Source organism: Myotis nattereri (assembly GCF_964212035.1).
Source record: "Myotis nattereri genome assembly, chromosome: 3".
NCBI classification, from domain to species: Eukaryota; Metazoa; Chordata; class Mammalia; order Chiroptera; family Vespertilionidae; genus Myotis; species Myotis nattereri.
The window spans coordinates 32,300,178-32,313,879 of record NC_138077.1 but is presented as its reverse complement, the minus strand read 5'-3'; the positions used below and the strand labels follow the sequence as shown (position 1 = coordinate 32,313,879).

The following is a 13,702-nucleotide window of genomic DNA, read 5'->3' as shown; positions in this document are numbered from 1 at the left end:
TTTTTTCCCTACAATAGTAAACCTCTAAGTCATTTCTGCTAATTTGCTTAACACAGTCAAAAATTGTATCATTTAGAAAATTCAAGAACTGCATTGTGAAAAAAAACAAAAAAGAAAGAAAGAGCTAATAAAGTCCCAAGAACAAGACAAGTTGAGTATTCTGATTCTTACAAAGTAAATTTGTAAGAATTTTTTATCTAAAGATATAAGATTTTTACAGGACACTTCTCAATATCTTACATATGAGGTCTCCATTTTGATGTCATGTTTGCTTTTATAAAACATGAGGATAAAAGGGAACCATCTTTTACAAATAGAGTCACAAACTCTTGATGTTCAGGACCAGAAATACCACTTCTGAAATTTTCCCCACAAATGTGAAAAAATAATTTTGTGGGTCAGCATACATAGCAAAGTATATAGTTGAAATAACAACAACAAAAATTAGAAACAATTTAAGTGTCCACCAATAGAAAACTGGTTAAATTTATGGTATGGATGTATGGTGGCATACTATGTCACTGCTGTTAAAAAATGGGCAACTCTCTATGTACAGAATTTCCAGGATACACTGATAAATGATACAAATAACACTCAGAAAAGTGTGCATAGTATTTTCATATTTGTGTATAAGAAAAGAGTACATGTATATGCTTATAAATTCATAGACTATTTCTGAGAAGCATGGAAGATAATAGGAGTTGCTTTAAGGCAGAGGAAATGGACCCAGGAACAAAGGAGAATTTGGGGGAGGGGGTTAAATTATATTTTCAAATTATATTTTTAAATCATATTTATTGGGATGGCATTGGTGTACAATTCTATGATACATTATCTGTATACTGCATTGTGTGCCCACCACCCAGAGTCAAATCTTCGTCCATCACCATATATTTGATTCCCTTTACCTTTTATTAACCCCCCCTTCCTCTGGTAACTACATACTGTTGTCTGTGTCCATGAGTTTTTATTTGTTTGTTTATCTTGTTTGTTCATTTGTTGTTTTCCGTTTTATTTCCCACATATACATGAAATGTGATTCTTGACATTTTCTGACATTTCCCTTGGCATGATAATCTCAAGACACATCCACATTGTCGCAAATGGCAGTATTTCATCTTTCCTTATGGCTGAGTAGTATTCCATTGTATATATGTACCACATCTTCTTTATCCAATCTTCTATCAAAGGACACTTTAGGATAACTGTATGACCCAGCAATGCCATTCCTGGGTGTATACTCAAAATGAGGAAAAACAGGGACTCAGATACTGTATGCAAACATTCATTGCAGCGTTATTCACAATATCCAAAAGGTGGAAACAACCCAAGTGCCTATAAACAGATGACTGGATAAACAAAATGTGGTTTATACATACAATGGAATATTATTCAGCCATAAGAGGGAAGGAAATTTTAACACATGCTACAACATCAATGAAACTTGCGGACATTATGCTAAGTGAAATAAGTCAGACACAAAAGGACAAATGTTGTATGATTCCACTTAGATGAAATACCTAGAATAGTCAAATCCATAGAGAGAGAAAGGTTACCAGAAGTTGCAGAGAGGGGAAATAGTGGAGCTATTGCTTAATTATCCCAGATTTTCTTTTTGGGGTCATGAAAGTTTTGGAAGTAGATATTGTCAACAATGGTCATTGGTACTAATTCAACACTAACAGAAATCTCCAATTTGGGGTGCAGTGGAGAAGGAAACTCTATTCAGTGCAAAACAGCTCAACTGTGACACGGTACAGCTGTGAAAACACCAAGGTTATAGAACAGCTCAGTTGTGACGCAGCATGGCTATGAGGTGGCCGTGGGGCCAGGCGGCTTTAGGGCCAGGCCCTCTCCAGCCGCACAGCTCTGCTCTGCTCTTTGCACATCTGCTTTGCACTGCACTGGTCTGCTCCACTGTGCTTTGTCTGCTCTGTGCTACGCCAGTCTGCTCTGCTTTCCTCTGCCAGGGCATCTTCAGTGTTTCAGCTCAGCCGGGAAACGCAGTCTTCAGTCTTTGGAAAGGGAAAGTGAGCTCTTGAAGCCAGAGAGGAGCTGGCTTATATAGACAGAAGTCCTGCCTCTGGTACCTGATTGGCCTGTCCTCATGCAAATAAGGAGTCTAAATCCTTGTTTGCATGACAGTTTGACTGGTCCAAAGCCACTGTCCTGATTGGCCAGAATAGAGCTGCTCTGGTTGGACAGAGCTGTGCATCTCTGACTGGATGGGGAAAGCCTCAGTCCTATTATTTGATATAGCATTTCAGTAAATTCTTTATAAGGGCTGGCTCAGAGGGCAGAAAACAGTGCAGGCAGGCAGTCTAGCGCAGGCTTCTCCCTGAAGTGCAGTTTCCGTGAAAGGCCTCTGTGCGGGAGTGGCTGCTAGGGTTTGTATTTTTTCAATTTGAGCCAAGCTAGCCAACAGGAGCCCGTCTTAGTAGGTATCTTCTTTCTCAGGGTTCACAGTATCATGATGGTTGCACAACATATGAATGTAATTCATACCACTGAATGGTACACTTAAAAATGGTTAAAAAGACAAACTATATATTTATACAAAATTAAAGTAAATGTACTGTAATTTAAAGAAAAATGACCTGTTCAGCTTAACCTTTATTCCTCAGAAACATTCTTACAGCCTGACCTCATCTTTCCAAGAAAATAGTGCCAAGTGCATACCGTGTGCCAGTATCTTTTACTGGACACTGCCAGAAATCCTATATAATAAAAGCCTAATATGCTAAGTGTCCAATCATCTGGTCGTCCGGTCAACCAATCAAAGCTAATGATATGCTAAGGATGCTCAACTGCTCGCTATGATGTGCACTGACCACCAGGAGGCAGACACTCTGACTGATAGGTTAGCTTGCTGCTGGGGTCTGGCTGATTGGGACTGAGTGAGACGGACTGGACACGCCCTGGAGCCCTCCCTGCCTGGCCAACCTCTCATGTCCCTCCCTGGCCCTGATCATGCGCTGGTGAGGTCCCTCGGCCTGGCCTTCACCCTCTCGCAATCTGGGACCCCTCAGGGGATGTTGGAGAACAGGTTTCAGCCTGATCCTGCAGGCCAGGCCGAGGGACCCCACTGGTGCACGAATTCATGCACCAGGCCTCTAGTAGAAAGATATGTGGACATACGTCCTGTATTTCAAAAGAGTTTATCACATGGCCTAGGCAGTAGACATATGTGTCACTATTTTGTAAGGCCAGAGGGGTGAGTAGACGTTCTGGCTTTGTGCCATGGGAGCACAGAGGCGGGAGCAAACCTACTTTGATTGGAAGATCCAGAATGGCTTGACCAAGGAAGGAGCCTTTCAGCTGCCCTGGAAGAAGCGGCATTCTGAGAGCTGGAGAAGGGAATTCCAAACGGAGGGAGCAGATGAGCCAGCCCTCCTTAGTAGGGTGGTGCACCCCTGAGCAAAGGGACGGTGGGTCTGGGCAGATCAGACTGATTCTGAAAGGCAGTTGAAGCCTGATGGTGTCCGTTTTTAGTGCCCAGTTTAATTGGTTTGGACTTTTCAATACTGTCTCTGGGGAAATAGCTTGTGTATTCTTTCTGTTCTTTTCCACTATCCTACTCACCATTTAGGGATGTGAGCCTCTTACCCTTATCAGAGAGAGAACTTGAACAGTTTAACGTTTTGTTAATGGTTTATTTTCCACCTCAAACTATGTTTGCCATCTAGTGATTAGTCCATGCCATTACAACAACCATTCCAAATTCCTGGTTTCTCAGCACCAGTTAAGCCTTCAGACTCCTGTTGGCTGTCACTTCTATCTGAACTTCACTTTCCACATGTTCTGTTACATACATTGGCGTTTAGAGACATCAGTAATGAAATCTGACCCCTCAGAGAGGAGTGATAATATTCACATGAAAGAAAATGCAGTTGTTTAGGAGAAATGAACGTTAGAAATTATTATGAAAAGTTTAAGTAGGATCTGATTTGAAAGTTAGGCAGTAGCAGCACCTTTGTGTGACTATAGACACTGAGACATGCAACTGAGACTCCAACCACATTGGGTTCCACAGTCATTCCCGGCTTTCTCTTCTTCGTGTGTCTCTTCCAAATGGAGACAAAGACCTTTAACAACTTTGCCTCCAAATGGGCAATACCTGTTTGAACACACTTCTCCAAAGTTCTGACTTTCTGACTGTAGATCAAAGTAAGGAGCCGCACATTTCTCTATTTGTGACATCACTGAGTAGCTAAGTCTACCCAACAGCATTTCTTTCAAAGGCTGTCGTTAATCATCTGGGAGAGTGGGACAAAAAATACTGTTATATATGCAGGGGATTTAAAATCATCAATCACCCAGAATTCTTGAAGGACCCAGGGAAACATTTAGCCTCTAAACCAGAGCTTTCAGAGCTGAGTTAGTTTCTAAACAATGATGATTTCTGCATCGTTGGAAATAGGTCCAATATGTCTTTTGCCCCAGAGATCTAAGCTATGGGAAATCATTTACTCAACAGCTATTAACTGAATGCCTATTTGCCCGTCTCTGAGCTAGGATATAACTATAGATATAACATGTTACACATAAAATTATTATGAAAGTCTTTTTGGAAATTTTGTTATAGTCTCTCTCCTCCCTTCCTCCCCCCACCCCCCGCCCCCTCCCGCACCTTCCATGGGATCCAAGCAAGGCTTTCTTGCAGTGAATTTTGAACTAGGAGGATTATGCTGTGAGTACAATTCCCACTTTACTGCCAAGGTCACTTATTTTTCAGTTTGTTATGAACTGTTAGCCTGGAAAATAGCTTCTGGCCTCCAATCCAAAAGCAGCCCTGAAGCCTTGAGATGGGATAGAATGCACTGTAGGAAGCCATCGGCTCAGCCTCTAAAACCATGTGAGAGGCTTGGCTGGCATTTTAAACTGTTACTGTATGTATCTTTTTGTTGTTGTTGAATCTGTCTGCCTCTGATTTTTGCAGGGAAGGCCGGAGATACCGGGTGTATGTTGTGATACCGCTTCTGCCAGGGTTTGAAGGAGACATTAAAACGGGCGGAGGGAACGCTCTCCAGGCGATAATGCACTTCAACTTCAGGTGCCAGAATCCTAGTGTGGTCTGTTTTCAGCTTTCAATCAGCCATGCCCATAAGCTGCTGAAAGGAATGGAAATGTTTGTCCACATCTATTCAGTGGAGTGTTGAACAAATGAACACTTTTCTTTTTTTACTCTGAATTTTGGCCTGTTTACTAGTTGGTAAAATTCAAATAGAACATAAAATCATAAAGGGTAGGCCTATGACACATGGCAAGTATAAAAAAACTAAAATACTAGTCTCGTTTATATTTGTTGCCTAGTATATATGTACATATAATATTTATAATATATATAAAATATATAGTATACTATTGTAAATATAAAATAATGTATAATAAATATTACATATAAATATAATGTAAAATATAAAATATATGGAGTTATTGTCTCCATTTATAATATACATATTTATATATACTAAAGAACTAAAATATTAGTCTCCTTTATATTCACAAATATTTTATATGTATATATATATTTATGTATAATAAATATACATATAGAGACAAGGACTTTATATATTATATAAAATATATGTATAAAAATATATATACCTATTGATTTTTAAATTATTGTTAAAGCTACCAAGTAGTTACTGAATTTTCTATATTCTTTGCAGTTATATAGAAAAAATGCTTAAAATGCTATGATTTGTGCGAGTTTGTTTATGATTTTCTAGGTAGTAAATCCTTCAACAAGGTTGTAATAATAGTCTCTACTAGATGCATGAAGGTTCTTTCCTAGCTCCTGAAATTTTAATTCTTTTTCTCTACCACTTTTAGCTAAAATTATAGGGAAAGTGGTTCAGTTCTATTCTTGATATTCTAAAAAGCAATGAATAGGCACTGCTCAAAAAGACACTTGAGTCCTGGCTGGTTTGGCTCAGTGAATGGAGTGTTGACCTGCGGACTGAAGGGTCCTGGGCTCGATTCTGGTCAAGGGTACATGCCTGGGTTGCAGGCTCAATCACCAGTGGGGCGCGTGCAGGAGGCAGCCAATCCATGATTCTCTCTCATCATTGATGTTTCTATCTCTCTCTCTCCCTCTCCCTTTCTGAAACCAATAAAATATATATATATATATATATATATATATATATATATATATATATATATATATATATTTAAAGGCACTTGAGGCTTCAGCCTTGGCCAGTGGAGCATCATGAAGAGGGTTGAGGGGGACTAGCTGGTGGACAGGTGGGGAGAGGCGGTTTCTCTCTGGGTCACGTAGCTGGGAAAGAGAATAGGAGTGAAGAGGCAAGTGGACAGCCTGGGCGTGGCTCCAGGTCCCAGCTATACGCTCTGTAACCTGAGATACAAAAGAATCCTACTCAAGATCCCACTTTTAATAACACAAAGCAAAGAACAGAATCTGGGTCTTTTCTTTCAATAGCCCTTATTTTCCAAAGCGCCTGTAGTCAACCACTTTTATAATCAAACCTTTTATAGAGGACAAAGGAGACCTCACAGAACCCCCAGTATATAGAGCAAAAAGGGGTTTGGAGCCTTCATCAAATTAGGGGTGGGGGCTTAGATGCCTTGCTACTGGTTCCCCCTTCTTAGTGGAACCCCCTGTAGGATCTGAGGGTCTTCTGTGCACAGTTTGAGTATCCCATTGTGGTGGAAATATATATATATATTAATCTTCTTATTTTATTCAGACTTTTCAAGCTTCTGTCTGTCTGCTGGGGTTTCAAGTAAAGATTTTTTTTGGTTTGTCTCTTCTTGAGGAATTTTGCCTAGTTACAGTATGAGAGAACTTTCACTGCGGTTTGGTCTATACACTCAGATTGAAGATTTGCCCATTTCTACTATTATCTGATTTATAACATGACAAACAAAGCTTTTCAAGTATTTAAGGCCCTGACATAATGTTTAATCAGCTATTAACCACCTTATTTGCCATTCTAATGTTATTTTTGGAATATTGTCAATTGTAATTATTTTTTGTGATTATTTCTTGGGTTTGAACCAGCTGAATAAAATAACATGCTTGGCTTTTGTTCAGCAACTACAACTATAACCTTTTATTTTGCAAAACATCTCTATTTGCTGGCATAATCTTTAATAATATCAGCATTTCCCAGGCATAGCTGTATTTTTAATTACTTTCATAAAGCAAGCAGATGAAGCATAGGATTTTTTGTTTTGTCAGTCTTTACAATTCATAGACTGTTATCAGAGTCTTGAGAAACAAAATCATTAATAGTCAGTTATTTGAGACTATATTTTTCACTTTTAAGGGGTTTGCCAACTTTACAGAGAGCACAAGTATAATAGTTTCTTTAATTATAAAATTATTCTGCTAAAACTTTGCCCTTTTTACCTCTGAAAGCAATGTGATTGTGTAAGTATTCTTATCTACTGAGGCATTCTAAATTTATCTTCACTGTCAACACATTTCCTAAAAAGGAAAATTCATTCATAATCCATCTTTTAAAAATAACATCTTTCTGAAATAAATTTTATGATTTTTCCTTTTACCCACCTCAAAACAACTACCTTGTTCCATCAGTAGCATTACAAAAGTGGTGGTTATTGTTTTCATGTTTTAGATTTTTTAAAAAATCTATGTAGCATCTTTTCTCAAAAGCACTTGTTCTGTTTTACCTGGATTAGGACTAAATCCTGCAAATTGGGATTAGTTCCTTTGCAACCTCCATAATGATTTTCTTTCTTTACATATTTTAGGACCATGTGCAGAGGAGAAAATTCCATCCTTGGACAGTTAAAAGTAGAGCGTAAGTAACTGCTTTTCTTTTTCTCCATGGCTGTTTGGCAATTCTGAGAATTGTCATAATTTGACCTGTCTGACAGTTTGAAAGTCATTAAAACAACTAGTTTAACTATGTTCAAAGAACTAAAGGAAATGATGTGTAAAGAACTAAAGGAAGTATAAAAGCAAAATCTTCTCAATTAGTGACTATGGAAAAGGAGAATTTTTAAATTAAAATGTTTCCATAAAAGTCTTTTTATAGAAAAAGAAGTAATGACATACAGGGTGGAGCAAAAGTAATAATACAAGACTAAACTCTGCATTTCATGTGCTCACGACTATAAACCTACTTTTTCCCATCCCTGTATAAATTTTGAAGTTGAAAAGTATAATAACCAAAATAAAATGCACATTAGAGGGGCTCAGTAGTAGATCAGAGCAAGCAGAAGAATCAACAAACTTGATGATAGGTTCATTGAGAGTATTCAGTCTGATGGGACAGAAAAGAAAAATAATGGAGAAAAATGTATAGAGCCTTAGGGACCTGTAAAACATCACGAAGCACACCAGCATAATGGGAGTCCCAAAAGGAGAAGAAAGAGAAAAAAGTGCAGATAGAATATTTAAAGAAATAACAACTGAAAACTTCCCCCAAAACATGAATCTACACATCCAAGAAGCTCAACAAAATCTAAGTAAGATGACTTTAAAGAGATCTACACCAAAACAATCATAATCAAAATAGTGAAAGACAAAGATAAAAAGAGAATCTTGAAAGCAGCAAAGGTGAAGCAAATAATCAGTAAGATTAATAACCAATTTCTGATCAGAAACCATTCTGTCATTTTTTTATAATGTCCTTTATAACAAAAAAAAATGTTTATTTTTGATGAAATTTATCTATTTTATTGGTTTTTGTTTTTGGTGTACAATCCAAGCAACCATTGCTGAGTCCATTATGGAAGAAAATGTTTGTAAAGCATATATCTAGTAAGGAATTGGTATCCTGAATATATAAAGAACATTTAGAAGTCAACAATAAAAAGAATAATTCAATTTTAAAATGTGCTAAGGTGGAGCTCCATTGGCGCAATCAGTTAGCATGCAGTACTTATAAAATGGGCTAAGGATCTAAGTAGACATTTCTCCAAAGAAGATATACGAATGGTCAATAATCACATGAAAAGATGCTCAACATCACTAGTCATTAGGGAAATTCAAATAAAAACTACAAGATACAACTTCATACCCACCAGAATGGCTATAATTTAAAAAATAAAAAAGTCATTGAAAGAATATGGAGATATTAGAACCCTCATATGGCACGTTACTGTTGGGAACTCAAAACTGTTCAAGCTCTTTGGGAAGCAGTTTGATAATTCTTCAAAAATTGAAAAGAGAGTTACCATATAATCCAGCAATTCTGCCCCATAGTACATACCCTAGAGAGTGGAAAACATATGTCCACACAAAAACTTGTACTTGAATGTTTATAGCATCATTATTTATAATAGTCCCAAAGTGGAAGCAACACAATATCCATTAGTTGATGAATGTAGAGAGAAAATATGTTTATCCATACAATGGAATATTATTTAGATATAAAAAGGGATATACTGGTACATGCTACAACATGCATGAAACTTGAAAATATTATGCTAAGTGAAAATAAACCAGACACAAAAGGCCAAAGGCCACATATTTTATAATTCCATTGTTTATGAAAAATTTTAACAGACAGGAAAGTAAATTAGTCATTTCCAGGGTCTGGGGAAAGAATAGAATGGAGAGTGACTCCTAATAAGTATGGTTTCTTTTGGGGGTAATAAAAATGTCTTAAGATTAGATGGTGGTGATAGTTGCATAGCATCTAAATATACTTTTAAAAACACTGATTTGTATACTTTAAAAACTGCATTTTATGACCCATGATATTTTAAATGATTTGGAAGCTTTAAAATAATGAATTAAACTTTTAGTGTGTGTGTTCAGTGTTCAATAATTTTTCACTAATGGTCTGCTCAGTCTAAAAAACTTTAGAAACAATCTTTGACATCACCAATAATAAATACTTTCCAAAGTTGTATCTAATTGCATCCAGGTCAGAGAAGATTTACCAGAGTATTATCCCTAAATTCAATTTTTTAGTGGCTCAAAATGAAGATGATAGTGAATGAGTTAGTCTAAAAGATACACTGATAAAACCAGGAGAGCCATTCAGTGTTGACCATGGCTAGTAAAATGCAAAAGTGAGGTTATAAGGGAACAAAAAGTCAGAACAAGCTTGTTTAATTTCTCAACCATAAAAATGGCCCAAGCTTATTATAAAGCATTCCCTTGGCTCTGGACCCTTTTCCTGCCTTTGCCTATTCAGGGGAAAAATTGGATTTTAACAGAAAAGTAATTTCAGTGTTAAGCCCTCTTATGAAAAGATTTCCAAGTACCCTGGGAACAAGTCAAAATCAGATATCTCAGTGGGGGGAATGTTCATATTCTAAACAGGGAAGAACAGATTAATTACATAATGCCCCTTTTTGAGGTACAATGTTCTATTGTTGGCTTTGTTTTTTGTAAATGCGTAGTGGGCTTTAAATACATGAACCAGCTGATCTCTAATTGGATAGAGAACTATAGCTGTCTACTGTTTCAGTTCTTTAAAAATAACAAAACTGCCACTGTGAATATGTTAAAATTCCTGAAAAGAAAACCAGCAGCTATTAGTGTATAATAAACTAATACGCCAATCTCCAGGGATTTAGTGTTTAATTTAAAGCATTTCTTTATCATTTTTATACTTGTTGTGAATTGTGACATTTAAGCATTCAATTTAGTATAATTCAACAAGGTCTGAAAGCATTCAATCAGGATTAAAAATGTGCAGATACCAAGTGCTACAACTTTTGAAGTAACAAAAGCCTGTAACAACAATTGAAGTCCTTTCATAGAATTTCCTTACAAACATCGAAAGCTTATTGTATTGACTTCCTCATCTTTCAAGGTGTATGTGTACCAATGTTCATAGCAGATATGTCCCAGGGGTCTGTATAAACCTTGAGATTCCCAAATACCTATTTAACTTGGAAACCTCCCTGATATGTTTTCATCTAGTGCTTCGTATCCATGCTTGCATACGTTCCTGGCATTCTCTCATCTTCTTTAAAAGGCACATGTTTCCTCAGTACATCCTCACAGCACAGGTGAACACCGCCAACTTTGTAACTAGTTTTCTTCACAGAATGAAATACCAGCTGAAATAGTTTCTCAACTTGCTTTTTCTTGCTAGCTGGGCGCCCCACTGCATATGACAGGCCACACTTGAAATCACCCAAAATGTTCACTTTCTGAATGAGGAACCCTTATCTTTTAGGTCCTGTTACTGGTACTAACCATTAGCGTTCTTCTTGAAGACATTGTTCATAAGCAAGTTAAGTCTCTATCACTTCATAAGAATATCTCATAGTCAAGGATGTAGGTTGGACTGTGTGGGCGTGAGGCTCTCCAGAGAATTGATGTGTTACTGATACTCTCCAGCCTCGCTTGGGTCGGCACCAATCCGTGCCTTCGAAAATTACAAATTATTAGGTCTTTAACCTTCAGGCTGCTAACAGCTAGTCAGTATCACTAATCTTTAAAAAAATATTTTAAAATAATGTTAGGCTTCCAGTTTCTAGAACTGCTATATATATTTTATTCTGATTTCCCAAATGGTAACATATTACCTTTTTGCTTCATCATTCTCTCTTAATAGGTAGGTGAGTATTTTTCTCCTGGGCCATGTAGGAATAAGTTGCAGCCATGATACCCATTTACCCCTAAATACATGTTTTTTTCAGAAACACACACACACACACACAAACAAACAAACAAACAGCAAAAAAAAAAAAAGCAGGACAATTTTAAAGCAGCTATAAGTCAATTATCAAAACCAATGAAATTAACATTGATGTCATACTATTATCTTACTGTAGGCATTACTGAAATTCTGCCAGCTGTCTTACTGATGTCCTTTACAAGGGGTGGGGATGCTTTATTCTGACCCAGGATTCAATCAACAATCATGTGTTGCATTTGGTTGCCATGTATTTTTATTTTTCTTTAACCTGAAATAATCCCTCAATCTTTTTTTCTTTTTCTTTTTGGAAGGTGGGAGACTTTTATGATCTCGATAGTTTGTTTTGTTTTTTTTAATTTTATTTTGTTGTTTAAAGTATTACAAATAGTAGTACGTATGTCTCCTGATAGTTTTAAAGGATATAGACTAGTTAATTTGTAGAGTAGCCTCCAATGGGGGTATATTTATTGTTTCCTCATGATTAGATTCAGGTTATGCCTTTTCAGCAGGGATATTGCAGAAGTGATGTTGTTCCCCGCGGGCGGTACCAGGAGGAACACGGTATTGCTTTGCCCCATTACCAGTTGTATTAACTTTGACCACTGAGTGAAGGTGGTATCTGCCAGGTTTCTCCACATAAAATCACTGAATTTCCCTTTGTAACTAATAAGTATTTTGTGGGAAAATACTCTGAAACTATGTAGATATCTTGCTTTTCATCAGACATTCAATAATGTTTTAGCATGCATTGAGTCTTTTCTGAATCAATTATTACTATTATGATTCAATTATTATTACTATGATAGTTGCTAAATGCTAATTTCAAATTCCTTTATGTCTTCTATATTTATTACTTTTTTCTAAATTTCTTAGTTACAATTCTACTAAAATGAGAGCTTTCCCTTCTTTGACATTTATGTATTCATTCTTATATTTATATTGGTATGAATTTATGGATTCTTACTTTATTCAATGGATCATAATTTTTGATGCTCAGATCACATATGTTTGGCCTTTAAGGGGCTTTTGACATGTCACCTTCAGCCTTTGTTTTGTTTGTTTGTTTGTTTGTTTGTTTGTTTGTTTTTACTGGCACTCCTAGAACTAGTCCTGTAATCAGTCATTTCTCCAAGGAACCTGGGTTCTTTCAGTGGAAAATAGAATTTAGAAACTAAAATCTGGGTGCTAGATATGATCATTGCTACTGGGTTATTACTGCTTTAGGCCCTTTGTATTCTGTCAATCATCTATCATCTATCAATGATCTATCTATCTATTTCCACATCTCCATACTGATACCTCCAATTCTAATCCCCTAGCAAAGGATTCCTTTCTTTTATAGTGAGAAGCCTGGCTCCTATTACCTACAGTATATGTACCCATTTCCTCAGCCCCAGAATGCACAGAAAATCGTTTCTAAATTGCTAGCCCATGCTAGTATGAGAAATACATCTACTCACTAGAATTTAATGTTTTGTTTATAGTTTTTTTTGTCTTTAGCCTAAGGATATACGTATACTCAAAAGTTAATGTTCAAAATTTGCTTGGATTATGTTATTAATTTGAAATACAGTTGGTTTGTTTGCTTTGGTTTGTATTCCATTTTAAGGTTTTATTCTGTGTCTTTACTTTTTTTGAGTGTGTGCAATATACTTCAAACAGTCATAAATTTAAAAAAGCAAACTGAGATGTGTCACTTCCCTATACTTTCTTTTTCTTCTCCAACCACCTTTTTCATCCTATTGCCACCCACCCTTTATGGGTAACCAATTTTTTCAATTCCTAGATTATTCTTGCTTTGTTTCTTTTTGCACAAATGGAGAGATACATGTGTACTTTCTTATTCTCCCAATCTATTTCATAAGAATAACATACCTCCTATTCTCTTATGTACTTTGCTTTTTCATTTAACAATATATCCTGAAAGTCACTCCATAGTCATCGACATCTTCATGCTTTTAACCTTAGCATGGTCTTCCACAGTTAATGCAATCACCTTCCTATGTGTGGCCAGTTCGATTGTTTTCAGTGGTTTTTTATTACAATTATGCAATGAATAACCTTGTTGGAATTTAGGATAACTTTCTAGAGTGACATTT

At 36.5% G+C, this 13,702-nt stretch overlaps 1 protein-coding gene across 1 annotated transcript in view; it reads left to right on the top strand.

Annotated features, from left to right (window-relative positions):
• The window catches only part of PLD1 (phospholipase D1), a gene marked incomplete at its 5' end in the record, with an annotated part of 108,302 nt that overhangs the window by 69,927 nt on the left and 24,673 nt on the right, over nucleotides 1-13,702 (top strand). The window contains 2 exons of the mRNA XM_081085918.1: nucleotides 4,940-5,053; nucleotides 7,747-7,796. Coding sequence (XP_080942044.1) covers nucleotides 4,940-5,053; nucleotides 7,747-7,796 — 164 coding nt within the window. The remainder of the gene's footprint in view (nucleotides 1-4,939; nucleotides 5,054-7,746; nucleotides 7,797-13,702) is intronic.